Genomic DNA, 24,395 nt, shown 5'->3' on the forward strand with positions numbered 1-24,395 from the left:
ATTGCTAAGTCATTGCTAAGTGACTAAGTCCCACGTCTAGACGTCCTTGTGGCAGTGAATAAGACTGAATATATGCTGTATTTAACCAGGAGTTAATCATCAAATGATTAGAGAATCATTATTCTTTTTCCTCTCGGGACCTGGCACTTGATTTAAACAGTTACATGGCCAATGCAGGAATCCACTCCCTGCTTAACAGAACAAAATACACCTACTTGAAATAAAGGAACACAGCAGTCCTTCCAACTTCATCACCCACTCCTGGTATGTATTATACCGTGGTATACTTAACTGAGTATGGGTTTCCTCCTCCCTCCCTGAGCCAGATCACATTCCCAAAAGGAGCAGACATAGTCAGCCCAGTTAACGGTGGTCAATGACTTGAGCACACTCTTTCCGCTCACCTCACACTCTTGTTCTCGGGCTGAACAGGGCTCACTGTCCCCTTCGGTATCCGTCTCCGAGTCGTCTCCCAAGCTGATCACGCAAGCGTAGGGACAAGGCTCCTGCTGGGGCTCTGAAGCGTAGTCATCAGTTCCGATTTCCAGGCTGCTGGAACAGCCCTCGGGACTCAGAGTGCTTATAAAAGGGCAACTGACAGAACTCAAGGTCGTGAAAGTCCTCTGGCCCGGTTCAGGGCTCTCGCTGATCCTGATGCCTAACCAGGGACACTCAGACCGCTTCTGGGGGTAGTTCTGCTCTGGGCTGTCTTTGGCCACGGCAGGTGACAACTGCATTTGGCAGGCAGCGTCCGTGTTGCAGATGTCACTCCAGAAGCCCTTCGCGAGGTGCTCCGCCACCTCTCGCTCCACGCTGCTCAGATCACTTGCGGCAAGGCCACTCTCCTTCCTGGGGCCGGAGTCTGATTTCACATCTGGACTCTCACCGAAAGCCTTCTCTTCTCGCACATCGGAACCCGACGAAGGCTTTTCCGTTAACACGGTGGTGTTCTGCGTGCCAGCAAAATTCAAGTCACCGTACTGGTCGTACGTGTGTAAGACAGACAGAGAGTAGAACCCGTGGGGGTCTGCAGAACTGGGGGGGCAGGGAGTTGTTTCTGTTTTTCCGGATGAGCCCTGGGAAGCGGGATCTTTCTTCTTGGCTTCTTCATGTTCCATCGCTGACTTTTTTTCTTCACATTTTAAAATCACCTGCAAGTCTGCACAGTCCTGGATTCCTCCTAGACACTCATTTTCCGACGGCTCGTGCGGCTGAACAGAAGCAGCCTGAATGTCTTTGACGCTGGACTCCACAGTTCGGACTCTGTCAGTTCCAAATGCTTTCTGGAATTTTCGGTATTTGGGGCATAAAGACGGCAGAGCCAGGGCAGCATCCTTTTCTAAGCACATGGATTCACACGTTTGGCTGGCACTGTCCTGCAGAGGAGGAGTCGCTTTTGCACTGCCTTGATACCTACGCAGTTTACAGTGAGGGGTTTGGACATTTTTGTTGTCCAGAAATTCCTCCACCTCATCAATTTCTAAATCCTTCTGGTCCAAGAGCGAAAACTTAAAATCTGGTTTCTGGCAAGGTGAGGAGAAGCATTTTTTTCTGGGGCATTCCTGCTGGTCTGCAGTGGAGTCCAGAAACTTGTATTTGAGAAACTGAAAGCAGGATTCCTCAATATCAGGTACGCCTAAAAATTCCACACACTTATACACCTCATCCACATTGTCCTTACTGAGTATCAGTTTAGCAGTGTAGGCAAACTGAATCAAAGGTTCAAATCCTTTAACTGTCACCTGTTAATATACAAAACAAAAACAAAGACATCACATGAAAAGCTGTCTAGCAGATAAGGACGAGAGAAGTAGCAGGGTGGCAAGATGAAAACCTCTTAGTGATACTTATAAAACAGGGATTTTAATTTGGTTGGAAAAAAATATTCCTCTCAGAAATGTAAAGCTAAGGGAATCTAGAAAAGCTTGCTTCTCACATCCTGTTCACTGGGACCACACCCTCCACTTTATAGATTTCCACTCATGATGATCCGTGGAGTATGATTTACTCATATGAGATAAAGATATAACCATTACCACAACTTTCTGCATTAGTGGAAAGAAGGCATCTATGGAATAAAGCAACGTGGATAAACGTTCAACACCCTGTTTCAAGTGCTGGGGTCTGCTGCCATCCTAGATCTGCGTGGTTACCATATTCCAAACAACTCCTCAACCGTGATAAACTACTGAAGTGGAATAGTCAATGCTGGAGAACAGTATAGCTAAAGCAATGAAAGTATTCCTAACCATGGTGGACAGTAAATGGCTACCTATCAATTATCTTAGAGTTTCTAATAAAATTTTTTAAAGATTCAGATTTACAAAGTGATCTACGTGAAGACCTAAAACTTGTGCCTAGTACAGTCTCAGCAAAGAATTCAAGGACTCTAGCTAATAAAACCTTTAAGCTCAAAATTGCACATTCACACTGAACCTGCCTCTGCAGAGAGAGGGGGAGATGACCCCTACTGAGGGCTGGAAAGCTTCACTCCCGACTCAAAACACAAAAATTAATTTTAAAACACTGAATTCCAATGAGAGTGATCAAGATGTAATTTTTCTGTGATCCTCTTAAACACCTGCTAAACTGGGCATACTTAATTAGCTTTTAAATGGCTAAAAAAATAAAATAAAAATAGCAACATCAAATACTGGTGAAGATGTGGAGAAACGGGAAAACTCACACATTGCTGGTAGGAACATAAAATGGTGCAGCTGCTCTGCAAACCAGTTTGGCAGTTTCTTAAAAACATGCAACCACCATATGTCCCAGCAACCGCACTCCTATTCTTTTATGCCAGAAAAATGAAAACTCATCTTGCACAAGCACTCACTGCAATGTTATTTGTAACAGCCCAAAATTGGAATTAGCCTGATTTCCTTCAATAGGTGTACAGCTAAATAAAAACCGGTACACCCACAGTATGGAATGCTCAGCAATAAAATAGAATACACTGAGGATGCCTAAGACTTGGGTAAATCTCAGAGAAATTACGGGAAGAGGAAAAAGGCCAATCCCAAAAGGTCACCTACTGAATGATTCCATTTATGTGACATTTTTCAGATGACAAAACTTTAAGAAAGGGGGACAGATTAGTGGTTGCCAGGGATTAGGAATGGAGGGAGGGGTGAGGGAGAATGGAGGGAAACCAGGAAGGGAGTGAGTGGGATTATAAAAGGGCAACACAAGGGATTCTCGGGTGGGTGTGAAACTGTTCCGTTTCCTTACTGTGGCAGTGGATACATGGACCCACCCAGAAAATGAAACTGTAGAGAATTTCACAGCATACTCAATTTAGTACAAGTAAAACCAGGAAAGCCTGAGACGGGTGAATTGTATTACTGTCAAAATTCTGGTTGTGATACACAATTTCGCAAAAACACTCTACCATTGGAAGAAACTGAGCAGAGTGCAGCAAAGGGGTTCTCCGCCTTATGTCTTACAGCTGCATGTAAATTTACAATGATCTCAATAAATGTTTCAATTGGGAATTTTTAAATAAAATAATCAAGAGGCTTTAAAGACAGCTACACAATGATCTTTTCAATCTGTCATTATGATGAGACACTTCAAATATTTGAAAATGTGTATCTTATATTCAAATTAGAATGAATGAATGTATACATACACACGTGCATGCAGATACTTTTCCTTCCATATACAGGAATCAAATTTTTTTCTGCTTGGAAAGTCTTTTTAAGTAATTTGAAACTACAGATCATAATGAGGATATCTCGATTAGGATATGTGTTGCTACTTGTTAAAGAACAACAGCTGACCAATAGCTGGCCCTTCTTGCCACTGCCTTAGTACTATATTATTTGCTCCAACTTCTGCCACAGAACTGACAACCTGTAGCTGCCATGTCATGGATGTATGTATGCACGGCCAGCAATAAGCTGAACTGTAGACTCAGTGTCATCACAGAACAGCCCACACAAACCTGTTGTACACAGACAGATTCTATATACTTTGTCCAAATTCCTTTTAACAACTTCTAATGTGTGCTGGAGAAGACTCTTGAGAGTGCCTTGGACTGCAAGGAGATCAAACCAGTCAATCCTAAAGGAAATCAGTCCTGAATATTCACTGGAAGGACTGATGCTGAAACTGAAGCTCCAATACTTTGGCCACTTGATGTGAAAAACTGACTCATTTGAAAAGACACTGATGCTGGGAAAGACTGAAGGCAGGAGGAGAAGGGGATGACAGAGGATGAGATGGTTGGATGGCATCACCAACTCAATGGACATCTGAGTTTAAGCAAACTCTGAGAGACAGTGAAGGACCCAGAAGCCTGGCCTGCTGCAGTCCATGGGGTCACAAATTGTCAGATACAACTTAACAATGAACAAAATGTGTGTCCCAATGCCACAAGGCTCAGCACTCTTCTAGTTGTAGTCACTAATGAAGCCAAACAAACTGTTAAAACAGCCAGTGTACCCAGCACTCCTGCCCTAAGAGTCGTCTCTTAGAGGTAGGATGGTAACAAGAACCTAAGTGTCTAGGTGTGGGAGCTCCATAATAGGCTTGGGGGAAAAGGTGTGTAAGAACAAGGCTCTATAAATATGACACAAAAATCACCTTTCTTCTACCCAAGCACTGTCTCAATCTCAAGAAAGAAGAAAGGGAGAGAACCCTTCTGGAGTATCTAACAGCCACGTGCAGTCAAAATGAGGAGGCTGGAATGCATGATCTTTTAGGTTTCCTCCAAATTGTAAAACATCCGGCTTGAAAACCGAATAGATCTGGCAACTCGGACTCATAGCTAAAACAATAAAACTGAGCAGCACAGGGAGGCTGTCCCCAGTAACTCCCTTTCAGCCCCGTCCATGAGGGCAGGTCGGTCATAGCCAAATTCAGGCTTGGGAGGATCCTAATCCCTGTCACAGCTGTCCATCACAGAAAAAGATCCAAAGGGGGAGTCCCGCCCAGGTGTGCGACCTCTCCAAATGCCCGTGTCCACTGGTGAGGCATTTCATTAAAACATAACAGAGGGTCGAGCTATTCAACAGCCCAACAGATATTAACTAACATCCAAAGTTATCAGAGACTTCCCTGGCAGTCCAGGAGTTAAGTAAGACTCTGCACTTCCACTGCCGGGGACAGGGGTTCGATCCCTGGTGGGGGAACTATGGTTCCGCCTGCCTTGAGGTGCGGCCAAAAAAATAAAGGAAACCAGTTGACACAGAAAATGCCAGGATGCCTACGAAGCAAGTTAAATGTGCGGCTGCAGAAGCACGGGCAAGGGATGACGGGGAAGACGGGGTTTTGCCCTAACGGGATCAACCAGGGGAGACTTAGTTGGTTGCATGAACGCGGGGCGAGCTCTCCCACCTCTCCAGGCAGCGTGATGCGCGGCTCACTGCCGGCTGTGCCGGCGAGCCGGGCGTGGAAGTAGGCACTGCAGGCGGCCAGCACGGCGCGGTGCGCGCGGAAGGGCCGGCCCTCCACCAGCACCGTCAAGTCGCACAGCTCGTCCTTCCGCCGCTGCTCGTCCAGGCAGCGCAGCACGTGCGCGCCGTGCACCGACGACTCGTAGGCGAACACTGCGTTCTCACCCAGCCACATTCTGCGTCCGGGGCGGCGTCGGGAGGGTCCGAGAGAGCATGCTTCTGACGGTCGTCAACCCTGCAGAGACACAGGCCGCGGTCACTCATGGAACGGCTTGGGAAAGAGGTCTGTCCCGGCGGCCCCGGCAGGTACCCATCAACATGTGGCTGCTGTTGAATCGCTCAGTCGTGTCCGACTCTCTGCGACCTCATGGACTGGGGCCCTCCAGGCTCCTCCGTCCATGGGGTTTGCCAGGCAAGAATACTGGAGTGGGGTTTGCCTATGTTACACATAATAAAAAGAAATCTTTTAAAAGAAAAAAGGCTCCTGAGAGCCTGGAAGCATTTATTCACTTCACTTCATTTAATAGAGATTTTTGATAAGCAATTTTTATAATAATAGGAAACATATTCTTGGGGTGAAGGGGGGGGAAGACCTTTTGAAGCAAGGATTTTATGGCTCTGAAATGAGGCATTTTGTACAAAGAAAACAGCTCCAATGAGCAAACCGGGAAGGCTGAGAAGTTTCTGGGTGGCATCCCAATCTGTTGCTTTAAGACATTAATGGGTGCGTGTAGGTCACCAGAGGTCCCACTCTGGGCTGGGCTAAACGGTGGAACAGGCAGACAGCACTTCACATGCTCTGCGTCCCCCATTTCCCAATACTTGACGGCAGGCAGGAGGGCGTGGCGCTCCAAAACAAGGGACGCGTTCTACAAAAGGCAAAGCTCATCCAACACTTAGAGGAGAAGGATTTCCTTGATTTAAAGACTCAGGTCTGCCAGGCCAAATCTTAGTAATGAATCTTTTTACATAACAAGTCTTACTTAACACTATAAAATGTAGGTAACAAATAGGACTACTCCATCATTAACAACACGGTTACCACACAGAGGAACTCTTCGTTTTCTCAAAATGCTAAAACAAAAGAGAAGATTATCAAAAATGTATGTTTTAAAAAACACATACTAACATATGTGCATGCGTGCCTGCTAAATTGCTTCAGTCATGTCCATCTCCTTGCGACCCTATGGACTGTAACTCACCAGACTTCTCTGTCCATGGGATTCTCCAGGCAAGAATACTGGAGTGGGTTGCCATGCCCTTTTCCAGGGGATCTTCCCAACCCAGGGATCGAACCCACGTCTCTTACGTCTCCTGCACTGGCAGGCAAGTTCTTTACCACTAGTGCCACCTGGGAGGCCCATACTAATACAGAGTAGCCTCCAAACATCTTTTGATCATATATATACCCAACATACATACTAACAACTATGGGCCTCCCTGGTGGCTCAGTCGGTAAAGACTCTGCCTGCAATGCAGGAGACCTGGGTTCAATCTCTGGGTCAGGAAGATCCCCTGGAGAAGGGAATGGCAACCCACTCCAGTATTCTTGCCTGGAGAATTCCATAACAGAGGAGCCCGGTGGGCTATAGTCCATTGGGTTGCAAAAAGTGGGACAAGGCTGAGCAACTGAAGTGACCCAGCCCTGCCCCCCCCCCAAAAAAGGACAGTTTAGTTGCTACATTGTGTCTATCTGACCCATGCACTGGAGCCCACCTGGCTCTTCTGTCCATGCAATTTCCCAGGCAAGAATACGGAGTGGGCTGCAATTTCCTGCTCCAAGGGACCTTCCTGACCCAGGGACCACAAGCTCCTCTTCTGAACCTTACTCATGTCCCAAAACATGAAGGTCCTCAAATGTTACATGACTGAATAAACATTACTGTTTTCACAGTTGCTATAGGCCAAACAAAAATGAAAGGAGAAATAAAAACTACTAAATCCAGACAGACTAGGCCCAAAGTTGTGTCCCAGTCTCTGCGATCCTGTGGACTGTAGCCCGTCAGGCTCCTCTGTCCATGGGATTCTCCAAGCAAGAATATTGGAGTAGGTTGCCATTTCTTCCTCCAGGGGATCTTCCCAACCCAGGGATCAAACCAGCATCTCTTACATCTTCTGCACTGGCAGGTGGGTTCTTTACCACCAGCGCCAGCTGGGAAGCCCCAATCATAGGTGAATTCCACCTCAAAGACACGATGTCTCAGTAACCACACAAGACATGCATCTATGAGTTCTATTCTACTTATGTGTTCATTTTTAAGGTGCTCATTATAGCTGAAATATTAAGTTCCTCAAACAGTCAATGAAAATAAAATCTCTCACTATGTGGTTAAACATTTCCCAAGGTCAAGGATCACAACCTATCATTTATTTACTGATTCAGCATACCGCATGAAATCATGGCAACTCGAAAACCACGTCCAAGGACTAACTTGACTTTCGGGTTGTGCCCACGTTGAAAGGGTAGTAAATTCCCTTTCGCAACTGGTGTTGGTATTTCAATTATCAACATAAGGAACTGTTAAGAGTAGTGGGGAGGAGCTATCATTCAATGAAACTGTGTATCTGGTGTGTGTGGTACTGCAGGGACCACTGCCTTCCACTTTATCCAAGACTGTCCACCTCCCCAGCCAAGCCGGATTCAACAGTGCCCGTGCACCTTGCAGTGGCCCTGGGCAAGTCCCCAGCCTTCTCATTCTGTCCTACCATCTGCCCTGACGATGATACACAACTACAGAAATCCTGCCCTCATATTCTGTGAGGCCACCATGGAAAACTGGGGAAATTCCTCAAAAAAATGAAGACCAGAACTACTGTATAATCCAACCATTCCACTTCAGGGTAGTAATCCAAAGAATACGAAAACACCAACTATAAAACAAACACACCCTCATGTTCAATGAAGCATTATTTATCATAGCCAAGATGTGAAAATAACATAAATGCCTATCAACGGATGAATGGATAAAGATATGATGTACATTTACACTACTTCACCATAAAAAAATGAAATCTTCCAATTTTGACAGTATAACGTTAAGTGAAATAAGTCAGATGGAGACAGATAACTATTGTGTAATCCTTACTCATATATGGAGTCTAAAGAAAACAAACAAAACAAAATAAAATTCATATACACAGAGACTAGACTGCTGGTTACTAGAGGGGAACGGGCTTCCTGGTGGCTCAGACGGTAAAGAATCAGCCTGCAGTGCAGGAGACACGGGTTCAATCCCTGGGTCAGGAAGATCCTCTGGAGAAGGAAATGGCAACTCATTCCTGTATTCTTGCCTGGAGAATTCCATGAACAGAGGAGCCAGGCGGGCTGCAGGGCATGCGGTCGCAAAGAATCAAATGCCACCGAGCAACTAACACTTTCACTTTTACTTACTAGAAGGGAACAGGGTTCAGGATGAGTAAAATAGACGAAAGGCGTCAACTGTATGCGTGGTGATGAATGGTAACATTTGGTGGTTATGACTTTGTAATGTATACAGATGTGGAATTGTAATGGTGAACACCTGAAGGTTATACATATATAATTGGTATATAATGTTTATATACCAATTTTACCTGAATTAAAAAAAAAAAAAAACTATACTGAAAGACACTGAAGAACACAGAATAAACGGAGAGGGACTTTGACCTAAAACAAGCGAGGCGCAGTCCCCACAGAGCTGCTGTCCGCCCACATGCAATCCAGCCATTGCATGTTGCTCCAACTAGTCTGTTCACTACTCGCCTCAAGAGAGAGTTTATTTTTGGCTCAGTCCCCTGCTCAGGCAGTTCTGGCTGACAGGCTACCTCATAAATTCATGGCCAGCTTACAGCTTTGGACCGTATGCCAACACCAAGTTCCAACAGCTACAGCTGAGAGAAGCTAGAAAATCAGGGAGTCAAACAGCCACCTGGGACGATGCCTCTTAAAAGGCTCAGGTCTCCCTTTAAGTGGACTGACCTGACTCCTCCCAGAAACCTGGGCCTCGTCCCTGAGACCTCCCACGCTCGGCCCTGGGGTCCAGTCTCCCCCCAAGCCCTGGTGCCTCTGTCCCTTGCAGCTAAGACCCACCTGTGTCCATCTGTCCTGCCACAACTCCAGTCCAAGCCACACTGGCTCTTGCCTAGACAAATGCTGTTTATCCTCTTGCAAGGCCTCACAAGCTCACACATGTACAAATATAATTATGTAAATAAAAAGTGACACAAATATTCACAGAGCAATATTTTATCCTTACTAGTGCAACATAGTCTAATTTCTACTCTATTAGAAAAAAAAATCCAGTTGTGATCCACTCAAATTTTAAGAACCAATAATGGACCATGACCTCACACACTGAAAACATAAGACCACTGGCTACCAGAACAGGGTCTAAGCAGGTTGCCAGGGCCTTGCTGGGTTGGGTCTTGGTTTCAAACAAGGTTAACAACAGCACCTCACTGGGTTGTTGTGGGGTTTACGTGAAGACGATTAGGGTAAAGGGTTGAGCACAGTGTCTGGCCCAAAGCCAACAAATTTTAAATATTAGTGGCTGTTAACGATGATAATAATAAAAATAACAAAAGCCTCAGTCCTCCGAATCCCCTCATGATCCCCTCCAATTTATTCCCCTCCATCAAAGTTATAGCTCCCTTGCTAAAAACCCCACAATGTCTTCCAAATTCCTTATGATCAATTCTAAATCCTTAGCATGTCCTCCAGACCTGCATGGTCGGGTTGCCCATTAATCCAGCCTTGCCTCAAAGCCTTCGTCTCCCTCTCTCGCTGTTCTCCAGCCTGACCATCCTTCCTTCCCACTCCACAAGCACCAAGCTCCTTCCAGCCTCAGGACCTCTGCACATGCTGTCCCCACCCCCTGGACTTCTACTCTTCAGCCGGCCAACTCCTCACCTGTTAGGTCTCAGCTTAAATGTCAGCACCTTGCCTGACCTGTTCTCTGCCACAGCTCAAGCTTGTAACAGAGTACCTGGCCCAATGCAGGTACCTGCTTCTGAATGAATGACGGCATTTTTAGTATAAACCCAAAATGCAGATCGTCTAACTTCATCTTCCAGACACAGCACAGTCAGCCACTCCAACACACAGAGGAACAATGCGCTGAGCCAAGTACTCAGAGAAAAGTCCTTGGATAGCTTTTCCAGAGTCAGAAATACAATTACCCAACCCTGGCCTCACTAGTGTGGAGCCCTACATCAAGTTATTCTGAAATTCAAATTCAACTTTCCTCATTCTGAAAACCATCTAGGTGGTCAGTAATCTATTTTTACCAAGTAACATTAACTAAGGAATGACTAAATTAGCTAAGAATGGCACACTCAGTCACCTTCTGACATTTTTCAAACATAAACAGTAAGCTATAACATCCCCACCGAGTCTTCCGGGCCTAAATTTCTGTGAATTTATTAACTCCAAATTTAGATTCCTATGTTACACCTGAATTTTTCTATGTTCTTAGAAATAGAAACCATTGTTGTAATTCAAAACAAAGGTTCACTGACCTGAGCAAATTGCTGATTCATTCTGTAATGCTGATAAAGGATGAAGAGGCATTTTAAAGCTTCCTGCATCTCAATTTGGAAATAACTTCTGCTCTCTGCTCAGTACACAATTTAAATTTTAAGTCACTTCTTGATATTTTGCTTTCCAAGTCATTTTTTTTAAATGAAACAAATTCCTGTGGCTTTACCACATTTTAATAACTTTAAGGTAATTTATCTAAAAAAAATATACAAACTTTTAAAATCCTGAGGTGAATATTCCATCATGGAAGCAGATCTATAATGCTTCAGAACAGAAATTCAGAATGAAGATGAAGTTCCCTGTGCACAAAAGAGCTAGACTTTATTCACTTCAGTGCAAAGTCTCACAACTTGGTTGTTTAATTCTCAGTGTAGAAGGGCATGGGAAGTAACCTAACACCAAGGACTCATAAGAGAGAAGGACCATCATCCAAACATCCTTCATCTTTCACTTGAGGATGACAAATGTTCTTTCTACAAGTGCCTACCTGTGCCATACAGCAGACTGGTGCCCTGAAAACACACACAAAAAAGACAGTCCATACATTTAAGAAGAATATAGCCTGGAAATGTTTGAAAATGATACCTTGGAGTGAAAGATATGACAATGATCACTATAATCAACTTACACAGGAATGTGGGCAGTTCCTAAAGGTATCTGCAGTAAGACTTCAAATAAAAACTACTTTCTGGTCAATTCTCATTTAACCATAATGTTCAATTAATTGGAAGGGGAATATAGGAAAAGGAGGCAGCAAAGGATGAGATGCTTAAATAGCACCACTGACTCAAAGCCATGAATTTGAGGAAACTCTGGGAGACAGTGAAGGACAGAGGAGCCTGGCATGCTGCAGTCCTTGGGGTCACAAAGAGTCAGACATGCCTTACAGACTCAAGGACAACAACAAAGGAAGAAAGAACATAGGAAATCCAAGTTTCAGAACCAAAAGAAGAGCAGCAGATTCTTCTGTTATATCCTCTTACTACAACAAATGTAAGAAACAATGAAGCCTCTGATGTGTGTAACATGTGTGGCAGCTATTTGATTGTTAATGGGACTGTTATATCTCGATGGAGTATAACTACGTTTTAAAAACAAGAACCAGCAACTAGAATTGGCTCATACCAATACGGTGTATTTACTGAATTATGTATTGTCTACAATGCACTTGTCACTCACTATTTTATTTACCAACTTAGAGGCAGGATTTACACTGAATGAACGCAATGAGTTTTAAATTTAAAATACAGAATTCAGTGAGTTTTGATACTTGTATGTGTGGATGAAACCACCACCACAATCAGGATACATTTCCATCCTTCTCAAAATTCCATATGCCTTTTTGAGGTCTCTCCTTCCCTGGTCCCCTGGTCCCAGGTAACCAATGATTTGCTTTACGTCACTGTTGATCAGTGTGCATTTTCCATGATTTTTGTGTAAACAGAATAACACATACTATCTACGTAAACAGAATGTACTCTGGCCTTCGGTTTCTTTCGCTCAGTTTAATGACAATCAGGATGCGTACATTCGATGTTTGGGTTCTTTATTGCTGAACAGTATTCCATTATATGTACACACCACCATATGTTTATCCATTTAACTGTGGATGCACTATTGTAATAAAGACGTGTGCTTGTGTGCTAAATCACTTCAGTCGTGGCTGACTCTTTGCCACCCCACGGGCAGTAGCCCACCAGGCTCCTCTGTCCATGGGACTCTCCAGGCAAGAATACTGGAGTGGGTTGTCCTACTCTCCTCCAGGGGATCTTCCCGACCCAGGGATCGAACCTGTGTCTGATACGTCTACCTGCACTGGCCAGCAAGTTCTTTACCACTAGCGCCGCCTGTGAAACCGGTAATAAAGATGTACTGTTTCCAGTTTGGGGGTTGCTCTAATAAAGCTTCAGGGAACATCTTCACAGACGTATACTTTATTTCTCTTGGGTAACTAAATACCTAGGAGTGGTGAAGCTGAGTGATATGGTGCTGCTGCTGCTGAGTCGCTTCAGTCATGTCCGACTCTGCGTGACCCCACAGATGGCAGCCCACCAGGCTCCCCCATCCCTGGGATTCTCCAGGCAAGAACACTGGAGTAGGTTGCCATTTCCTTCTCCAGTGCATGAAAGTGAAAAGTGAAAGTGAAGTTGCTCAGTCGTGTCCGACTCAGCAACCCCATGGACTGCAGCCCACCAGGCTCCTCCGTCCATGGGATCTCCAGGCAAGAGTACTGGAGTGGGTCGCCATTGCCTTCTCCTGAGTGATATGGTGAGTTTCTGTTTAACTTCTTAGAAACTGCTAAACACTTTTCCAAAGTAATTGTATCCTTTTCTTGCTACCAGCAGTGTGTGGGAACTCCAGGTGCTCCACGTTCTCACCAACCTTGGTAATGTCAGTCTTTTTAATCTTAGCTATCCTAACATATACAGTGGTACAGCAGGAGACGGTGAAGGACAGGGAAGCCTGGCCTGCTGCAGCCCACGGGGCTGCAAAGAGTCGAACACGACTGGACAATTCAACAGCAGCGCTGTGGCTTTAGTTTGCATTTCTTGATGGCTAATCATGTTGAGCATCTCTATATATGCTTGTTAGCCATCTGTATATCTTCTTCTGTGAAATGTCTGTCCAATTATTCTGTCCATTTTTAACTGGACTATCTTCTTCTCGAGTTGAAAGGGCCAGCAGAATTTTGATCAAGATAGCAGTGAATCTAAACACCAATTTTGGGAGAACTGCCATCTAACAAACCGAGTCTTCTGAGGCATGAACATGGCATATCTCCCCATTTACTTAGGTCTTCCTTAATTCTCTCAGCATTATTCTGAAGTTTCTTAGGAAAGAGATCTTGTACTCTTTTGTTAAACTTATTCTTAAGTATTTTGGTTTTTGTTTTTTTTTATATAGTTACTATAAACGGACTTGTTTGTTAAACTTCACTTTCTGGTTCTCTTCGATAGTATAGACATAAAATTGATGTTTTTAAATGTTAACCTTGAATTCTCCACAACCGTACTTCATTTATTAGATCTGTTTCTTTGTAGATTCCTTAGTATTTCTATGTACACAATCATGTCATCTGCATAGAGATAGTTTTACTTCTTTCCATCTTTACACTTTTTCGCCCTTACTGCAATGATTTGGTAGTGAGAGTAGTGAGAAAGGGCATCCTTGCCTTATTTCCCTTTAAAGAAAGTGTTCCGTATTTCATCATGAAATATGACATTAACTATGGTTTTTCTAAGATAGGCAACTGATGGGCAGAAAGGGAGGTGTAGTAGTTACTATGCCAGTTAACTTAGGACTCCTGTAAGATACTCAAAGGGAAAATGAAAAGAAAAAGCAGAGTGAAAACTTCCAACAGTTCCCCCTGAGGAGTAAAATTCCCAAATTCACTCAGCCTCTTCCAAGGGGCTTCGTTCCTACACCACTTTCAAAGTATCTGCCCCAGACATCTATAAGACTGCACAACCAGGGACTAGAGATCAGTCATCAGAGGGCACAGCTAAGACTAACGCTCTCAGAACTTTGCACATATGGTCGCTGTCTGCTCTAGAGATCAGCAGAGGTGGACAGCACGGAACAGTATTCTATAACTGGAGGACAACCCTGCCAGTGGGCCAACTGCGTACCTCTAACAATTCCTTTTTTTAGAGGGAGGGGGAGAAGGGACAAGAATAGTACGTTACATTGTTGTTCTTCAGTCGCTTAGTCCTGTCCGACTGCTAGGAGGATCAAATGAAATAATATACCTAATGCCCTTAGGAGCACCTGACACATACCAGTGTTCCGTAATTGTTAGTGATTATTTGAATTTGATGTTAGAAGTGTTTTTGTAAACATAAAAGATCCTGAATAGCCAAAGCAACCTTGAAAAAGAAAAACAGAGCTGGAGCAGTCAGGCTCCCGGACTTCAGACTACACTACAAAGCTACAGTATTCAATGCGGTACAGTACAGGCACAAAAAAAGAAATATAGATCAATGGAACAGGAGCAAAAACACAGAAATAAACCATGCACCTATGGTCAATTAATCTAAGACAAAGCAGACAGAAGAAAGAGTCTCTTCAGTAAGTGGTGCTAGGAAAACTGAACAGCTCAATGTAAAATTAACTTAGAACATTTTCTAACACCATACACAAAAATAAATGCAAAATGGATTAAAGACCTAAATTTAAGAATGGATACTATAAAACTCTGAGGAAAACACAAGCAGAACACCCTTTGACAAAAATTAGAGCATATCTTTTTTAATTCATCTCCCAGAGTAATGGAAATTAAAAAAAAAAAAAAAAACAAGACCTAATGAAAGTTAAAAGCTTTTGCACTGCAAAGGAAACGTTAAACAAAATGAAAAGACAATCTACGAATGGGAAAAAACATTGCAAATGATGCAACCAACAAGGGATTAGTCTCCAAAACACACAAACAGTTCATACAGCTTAATAACAAAAACACGAACAACCCAATCAAAAAAACAGGCAGAAGACCTAACAGACATTTCTCCAAAGAAGACAAACAGATGCCCAAGAGGCACATGAAAAGATGCTCAACATTACAAATGATTAAAGAGAAATGCAAATCAAAACTATAATAGGTATCACCTCACACTAGTCAGAAGGGCCATCATCAAAAAAAATCTACAAATGATAAATGCTGAAGAGAGTGTGGAGAAAAAGGAACCCTCCTTCAGTGTTGGTGGGAATGTAAATTCATATAGTCACTGTGGAGAACAGTATGGGGGTTCCTTAAAAAACTAAAAACAGAGCTATGATACAATCCGACAATCTTTTTCCCAGAGAAAACCATAATTTAAAGACATATATGCAGCCCAACGTTCACTGCAGCACTACTTTCAATAACCAAGACACTGAAGCAACCTAAATATCCATCGGCAGATAAACGGATAAAGATGTGGTATATATATGTGTACACACACACACACACACACACACTGGATTACTCAGCCTTAAAAAGTGAATGAAATAATACCATTTACAACAAGTATGAACCTAAATAGTATCATACTAAGTAAGCCAGACAAATGTCATATGATATCACTTATATGTGGAATTTTAAAATAAAGATACACATAAATTTACATTGAAATAGAAATAGACCCATAGACATATAAAACAAACATGCTTACAAAAGGGGAAAGGAGGGGCAGGGAGAGGGATAACTTAGGAGTTTGAGATTAACATATACACATTACTACACAGAAAACCAACCAGGATGTACTATATAGCACAGGGTGCTGTACTCAAAATTCTCAAATAATCTATAAAAAAAAATAATAATAATCTGAATGTGTGTGTGTGTGTATCTGAATCACTTTGCTACACACCTGAAACTAACACAACATTGTAAATCAACTATATTTCACTAAAAAATAAATGTTTTTGAGTGGCATCGAGTGACTTTGAAACTGTAAGGAGAGAAATGTAATAGCATGTTACTTAGCTTTCCAGTGTTCAATATTGACACAGGTATAATAACAAGAACACTGCTAACTGGTTTTCATTTTTCAGAACAAATAATGGGAGACTTAATCATGGTTATTAAATGAAATGTAATTATTGACCTTGACAAATAAAGGGGACAGGGTGAGAGATAGAATCAGACAGAACCCAAAGGAAAAGCAGTATTTCTTTATGACGTATACTGAGTCAAAAGATACTGCCTTAAATACTGTTATCTGCAAACAGATAACATCTTAGGTTCATAAATATAATGAGGGCATAAACAAACTAGAAACAGAGGTAACCACCAAAGAACATTAAATAGCAGAAACGGGTAAAGATGAATATTATCTCTGAAGCCAAACTAGGTGTGTGATAGATGAGACTGCTTTACGATAAATCTATTGTTTTTAAATCAAAAACATGTAATACTTTGTAAAAACATGAGCCTAAAAGATGTTTAAACAGACAATAAACAAAATAAAAAAAACAGTGAAACTCAGTTAAAGTCTAAACTGCTGATAACTTAGCTGTGAGTCTTATTGCAACTTTTTAAAGATTCCTCAAACAGAAAAGGAATTTGATAAAGAGAAAAATCTATCTTTAACCAAAATCTTAGATTACTTTGACAAAACTAGGAGATAGTCAGGGAAGAAAAATATAATAAGATTTCTTCTTGTTTGGGAACAATGTTATACATACTGTTTAATATTCCATATTGACAAAGATATTAATTCAAATAGATTCTTTAAAAATTTAAGGGCATCCTTCAGGGAAACAAGCTGTTAAACTGCCTAATTGACTCACTGGAAGAAACCCTGATGCTGGGAAAGATTGAAGACAGGAGAGGAAGGGGATGACAGAGGATGAGATGGTTGGAGGGCATCACTGACTCGACGGACATGAGTTTGAGCGAGCTCTGGGAGTTGGTGATGGACAGGGAAGCCTGGCGTGCTGCAGTCCATGGGTCGCAAAGAGTCGGACACGACTGAGCGACTGAACTGAGAGCACTGATTCTCTGAAAGCTGTTTTATTTCTGCCAAGAAAACCACTCACATAACAAAATTTGGCAGCTGCTTTTGATAACACTGATGATTTAAACCACGAGCTGATTCTTTAAGGAGACCAATAAAATTGACAACCTTCTGCAGTCTCACCAAGGAAAATTGTGAGAAAAAGAGGAATTCACAACATTTCCATTGTTATACAAAAATACTGCAGTGGCTCTTAAAATTTCTTGACCCTCCACACATCCTTCGAACCACAGTAAAATTTACTGCTCTCCTTTATAGTGCTGCTGTGCTGTGGTCAGTTGTGTCCGACTCGTTGCAACTCCACGGACTAGAGCACCCCAGGCTGCTCTGTCTACGAGATTTCTCTGGTAAGCATATGCGAGTGGGTTGTCATTTACTTCTCCAGGGGATCTTCCCAACCCAGAGATCAAACCTGCATCTCTTGCATCTCCTGCATTAGCAGGTGGAGTCTTTACCACTGCACCACCTGGGGAGCAGGCCTTTATGGTAAAATTCCTCAAAAAAAAAAAAAAAAAAGAAAACTATTTATAGTCACACTGTCTCCCAACTCTTCCCTCTCTCTCTTCATTTGAGCCCACTAAAATCAAGCCTTCTCCCCTCCACTCCCTGGGAATTACTCTGTGAGGATCAGGGGCCTTCACATCGCCAAATGGGAAATTTTGAGTCTTCTCAGATAGCATCTTAGCAACACTGACCAGGTTGATCATTCCCTCCCTGAAATCCTTTCTTCACTTGGCTTCCTGAATACCACGGCCTTATGATTTACTGCCTCACAAGCACCCCTTTGTCAACCTGGTGGATTCCCCCTCTCCTCCAGAGCTCTAAGTGCTGGGGAACCAGGACTTGGTCCTCCCATCGCTCCTTCTCTTTGTAACACTCCCTACGAGAATTCATCCAGACCCACAGAGCAGACACGATCATTGATGGATTTGGTGTATACTTTCATATTTACATTTGGTCTAATCTCGCCTATTCTCGAACTCTGTACGCACGTATCCAACCGCATGCTCAAATTACTACCTGTATGTGTCTAGCAGACATCTCACATTGAACATGTCCACAAACCTTGGTTCCTCGACCTCCAGCTAGGATATACATCAAAATATTAACAATGGTTACATTTAGGTAATTTTTCCTTGTTTCTGCCTTCAAATTCTTAACTATAAACACATATTACTTTAGAATCAGAAAAATGTTCAGACAACAAACTATAAACAAAAATATGTGCCTTCAGAAAAAAAAGGCAGTTCCATTTCAGTTGTCTTTAGGGCTCCCAAGGAATGTCAGTTATTTTTTCCCCCTTTATAATGGATATTTTCTCTAGTCATCAGTAGATACAGATTTATCACTGACCGGAAAATTCATGGGTAACTCTAAAACACTGTTTTAAATCAGGCTCCATTGATATCTTCACAGTAATTACAAAATAATTAAATTTCATAGAAATTTTAAAAGATGCTTTGATGTGGGAAAAGACCTTGTTACAGGAAAATAAGAAGAAAAGATCCATCAAGTCCAGTCTAGCTCTGTGAATACAGGCAAATGTGCGTCCTTGTGACTTAAGCGGGGAGTCCCCGCCCTACGTGTGTCCCAAAGGTCTTTGAAAAAGATAAAGTATTACACACAAAATACAAAGAATTATGAAATGCATAAGAAAATCAATTTTAGCACCACCAGCAGCATGATATTGGAAAGAACAAGTAGTGGGATATAATTAAGGTAATGCAGATATTTCCAACAGCGTTATCTCTAAAATCTTAACCTCACCCTACAGGTTCCCCATAAGGAAAACAACACCAACACTTACATCAAGGGCTGAATGGTTGGCTGCTTTTAACAGCACAGTGCCTGGCATAAGACTTATCGTTATTATGCCCAACTTTATGCAAGTGACCAAAAGAAAACTACATTTTCCAAGGTTCTACAAACCCAAAAAGTTAAGCTACAAAACACAGCGATTCCGGAACCTCTAAAAATGAAAGTATGAGTAAGCCTACTAGTGATCTCAACAAGATAAAAAGAAAGTACTAAGATTACACAAGTCTGCTCAAGAGAATGGATAATCTTATAGACCCAAAGAATTGCCAACTAAAAGATGACACTCATCCAATACAACACACTTCCGTTACAGATGAGGAAACTGAAGTCCCGAGACGGTAGTATCTTAAGGTTAAAAAGGTCTTCTTCAATGTAATTGAAATATTAACATTTCAATTCATATTACATGATCTAAATAGTGATGCTGTGTTGAGGACAAGGGTAAAAGTGAGGAGGAAGAAAACAAAGAATAGAGGGAAATGCCTCAAGTGTCCTCTGCGTGTAATGAGAACGTTAGACAAAGATTAAAAGGACATTTAGGGAGTAGACATTTCCCCTTGTTACGCAGTATTCGGTTTATTAATTTCTGATCAACACTTCTTGAATCACATAGATTAAAAATCTCATAGATCATTAAAAAGAATCTGACACTAAACTAGGCTGAACTTAAACCAAAGTCAAGTTATACCCAATGAAATATCCATAGAAATTTAAAAGAAGGACACAGTGCTGGAGATATTTCACCAAAAGTTACTTTCAATACAGAATAATAAGTGTTCCTATCCTACATTCATAATGAAATATTCACGGCATTTGTTTTCAAGCTGTAAAAATTACAGCCGTGATTTACATTATTTCTAATTGCCTAGAGGAAGTGAAAACCTTAAAACTAGACCTCGGTCAGAATGACCTTCTGTAGGTCTAAGACTTGACAAATATACTATGCAAAGCAACTGAAAACACAAGCAAACCACGGAAAAGGGGCCCTTGAAATTCCCAACCGCTCCAGAAACACCTTCTCATCCCGACTCCTAATAAACCTGAGTCAAAACAAACAAACAAACAGATTAAGAGGAAAAAACATTAAGTAACAATGTTAATTATATAAGGCAACAGTTACAGTAGGTCTTCCCTGGTGGGTCAGTCCATAAAGAATCTGCCTGCAATGCAGGAGACCCAGGTTCAATCACTGGGTAGGGAAGATCCTTTGGAGAAGGGAATGGCTACCCACTCTTGCTTGGAAAATTCCATGGACAGAGGAGCCTGGCGGGCTGCAGTTCACAGGGTCACAAGAGTCCGACACAACTTAGCAACTACCAGCACCAACCACCACTGCAGCTGCAGTAGAGCAATTATAATATGAATCACAGATATGAAACTTGCTAATTTTAGTAGAGGAACTAAATTGAAATGCTTTATTGAAAGATAACCTAATCCACTAAGCCCTGGTAGGCAGTACAGTGCTAGGTATCTCAATAAACATAGCTACAACTAAAATTTTAAAATCTGTTTCTCATTATTGATGTTAACTTGGAAGTCAAAATTACCATCTCTAAAATGGAAAATAATCAAGCTGTAGGCTTTCCATCTAGCCTTCAAAGAGCTAGTTTCCAACACATAATCCCAAGATTTAGTCAGCTAAGTTAATATTAATTTGAGGCCTATTTTTAAAAAAGCTAAAATATTCCTCAGTTCAAATATTATTTGAGGAACAACTGACTAGGCAAATACTATTGTTTTTCATCTGAGATGGAAAGTGTTTCGGCAGTACCGTCTTTCTAAATTCTACCCGAAAAAGTAATACCCTTTCAGAAGCCTCCCCTAACCATCTATCACAGCTATTCATTATTCTCGATTAGGAAAAAAAAAAAAAAAAACCTATTAACAATTACTCTCTATTTGATAAATTCACAACACTAAGTGTTTCTTTACTTCTGCTGTTTGTTTGCCCTTCCTATGGGAAGGGCTGTGCTGTGCGCTGTGCTTAGTCGCTCAGTCGTGTCTCTTTGCGACCCCATAGACTGTAGCCCACCAGGCTCCTCTGTCCATGCGGATTCTCCAGGCAAGAGTACTGGAGTGGGCTGCCATTTCCTTCTCCAGGGGATCTTCCTAACCCAGGATCAAACCCAGGTCTCTCACATTGCAGACGGATTCTTTACCATCTGAGCCACCAGGGAAGCCCAAACAAAGCACCAAAAATGGGGACTAAGAAGAAGGAACAAGAAGGAAACCAAGTCCTCTGAACACACATCAGAGTGCTGTGAGCAGTTTAGAGTGTAACAGAAACACTGCAAAACTGAAGTGGAATTATTTTTGAAGTCTAAAAAGTATGGCAAACAAGCTGACCACAGGACAGCTTTCCCTCCGACAAGAATGAGTGTGTAAAGAGGGACTGACAGATCTGTTTGTATCCCAGATTCAAGGACATGGGTTCCAAAGGGTCCTGGCCGATCCAGGCAATGAACCAACTACCCAAGCTGGACTAGCCTCACCACTCACAGCCACAGACATCACCCTAACCCTACAGAGGCCGAGAGAGAGTGGTTCCTCTTGGGTTAGATACAATCGGAAGCTACAAGATACACTTATGTATTCTCCTTTCCCTGCAAGCAGGAGGAGGATCACAGAGAACTGTAGAACTGTTCAGAGGACCGAAAGAAATATATTCCTTCTACACCTAATTTTTGGGGTAGAATGGGCAAATTTTCACAACTTAAAAAGTTAAAAGTTTAACGTGATTTAAAATCACGTTAAAATAAAACATTTATATGTGATCTGATGGTAAAAATAATACTTGATCATCGTAGGAAATAAGAGGGGGAAAAAATCACCTAAAACCCCAAATCCAAAGATAACCACATATTCTCTCTCTACTCAGAAGTATGTGCCTACAGAGTAGCAATGACATCTATATGCTGCGGCTGCTAAGTCACTTCAGTCGTGTCTGACTCTGTGTGACCCCACAGACGGCAGCCCACCAGGCTCCGCCATCCCTGGGATTCTCCAGGCGAGGACACTGAAGTGGGTTGCCATTTCCTTCTCCAATGCATGAAAGTGAAAAGTGAAAGTGAAGTCGCTCAGTCGTGTCCGACCCTCAGCGACCCCATGGACTGCAGCCCACCAGGATCCTCCGTCCATGGGATTTTCCAGGCAAAAGTACCGGAGTGGGGTGCCATTGCCTTCTCTATATGCTACCACGTGTAATACAGATAGCTAGTGGGAAGCTGCTGTGTAACACAGGGAGCTCAGCTCGGTGCTCTGCAATGACCTAGAGGGGTGGATTGGTGGGGCTTGGGGGAGGGGGTAGGCTTAAGAGGTAAAGGATGTATGTGTACATACAGCTGATTCACTTTGCTGTCCAGCAGAAATACACTCCAATTGTAAAGCAAATATACTCCAATTAAAAAAAAAAGTATCCGTCTGCCTGTAGTGTTGGCGTAAGTAGCAGGCAAGCACGACCCTGCGGGCCATCCAGCTATCATTCGCCCCCCTCGTTTTCTAACCAAATCCTGACTGTGCCTACAAGTCTACTCCACCTGAGGCCATGCGTTTCTGGGGAACAAACCCTAGTCCCAACCTAAGACGGATCACAATCCATTTCAGCCAGTCACTGTGGTCCCCCTTCCCTTGACACTGACTTGTTTAGACATAAACTTATGCAACGCTGACTCAACAGAGGAGAGGCTGGGGTGGCATCTACTATGAGGTCTTTGGGAAAGGCTTTTATCACTGATAGAGAGACATCACAGAAAAAAAAAAAGGCTTCTTCCAAGAAACTTAGTCATACTTACGTGTACACTTGAACTTGTGGCAGTCATCTTGCAACCATAAGAGGAACTAGCCGTGGGCAAAATAAACACATATCCTGCATTTTCAACTTTTTCGCACTGACATTACTTTTAAAAACATACACACACAGACACATCTTTCTGACCCAACCTCCCCCTACTAAAACCGCTCTCTCTTCTCTACTCTTCTCAAAAAAGCTATCAAAACAAGCTGTTTCCTCCCCTAAACTATGCACTCATCATTGACATTTCTAGACTTTTTAAATTTCCCAAACCTTAAGCTTCTTCTACCCTACGTTTTCAAGGCACATTTGACATGTTGCTATTTTGGCAATGAACACACGCTACAGTAATGGTTTGCCCTGCAGATTATAATCTCTGAAAACACTGCCAATATCTAGAAAAGTTCCTGGCATATAAAGCACAAATATTTGTTTCATAAATGAAATGGAAATCCAATGCCTAACAAACAGGCATATCCCGAATGTTGAAATGAGTGTAGCAACCCTACGATCTACAAGCACAAGAATATGCCTTTGTGTGTGTTAAGCTGGGAAGAACAAATGCACAGGAAAACAAGAGAGCAAAGTGCCTTGAAACCTGAAGACACAATTCTTCTTTACTCTCCAGGAATCAGAGGGCTGGTCAGAGTTAACTCAGTAGCAGACGGGAGGGTGTTTCCACACCCTGAGATACCATTGGTATTTCAGAACCAATGGCGGGAAGGCGTGCCAGGATCTGGGCGACTCTGCCACTGCTGCCAACCTGCGCCAGGGAGGAAGGGGCATCCCAGCCCTCCCGGGGCCTGGAGCTGGCGACGCATCTGACCAGTGACAACCGGCACACCTCCAAGGCCAACCGTGCATGTGCGCACGTGCGCGCGCGCACACACACACACCCCCCAAAGAAATACATTTAGAGCTTAAACTGTACTTGCAACAGTCCAAGAGACAAGGAAGCAGGCAAAGTTAGTGGCAGTTCCAGATTCAGCCCTACCCAGCACTTCCTTTGGTATGACAACTAGGAATGAAGGGATGTAAGCAAAGAACTCTACTCAGTTAAGCAAAAATGCTTTTCTACTTCAAAAGTCACTTCCGAGTGTGAAAGAACTGACTAAAAGAGCAATGGTTTTTTCTTACTTCCCTTTCTTATTTTATTAGTAAATCCTATCTAGAGGAGAGTCCTGGGCCATGCTGGGAACACTCCTCAGAAAAACAGTAAAGAGACACTAGATATTTTTCAATAGTCATGTATGGATGTGAGAGCTGGACCATAAAGAAGGCTGAGCACCAAAGAATTGATGCTTTTGAACTGTGGTACTGGAGAAGACTCTTGAGAGTCCCTTGGACTGCAAGGAGATCAAATCACTCGATCCTAA

The 24,395-nt window shown here is 42.6% G+C and overlaps 1 protein-coding gene across 5 annotated transcripts in view; it reads right to left on the minus strand.

Moving 5' to 3' along the window:
• The window catches only part of BACH1 (BTB domain and CNC homolog 1), a 54,543-nt gene that overhangs the window by 22,763 nt on the left and 7,385 nt on the right, over positions 1-24,395 (minus strand). For all 5 annotated transcript variants that reach the window (XM_055567727.1, XM_055567725.1, XM_055567726.1 and 2 more), the window contains exons 2-3: positions 5,341-5,634; positions 405-1,742 (exon numbers count right to left, since the gene is read on the minus strand). In XM_055567727.1, coding sequence (XP_055423702.1) covers positions 405-1,742; positions 5,341-5,574 — 1,572 coding nt within the window. In that variant the 5' untranslated portion in view covers positions 5,575-5,634. The remainder of the gene's footprint in view (positions 1-404; positions 1,743-5,340; positions 5,635-24,395) is intronic.

This window comes from Bubalus kerabau, chromosome 2, assembly GCF_029407905.1.
Source record: "Bubalus kerabau isolate K-KA32 ecotype Philippines breed swamp buffalo chromosome 2, PCC_UOA_SB_1v2, whole genome shotgun sequence".
NCBI lineage: Eukaryota > Metazoa > Chordata > Mammalia > Artiodactyla > Bovidae > Bubalus > Bubalus kerabau.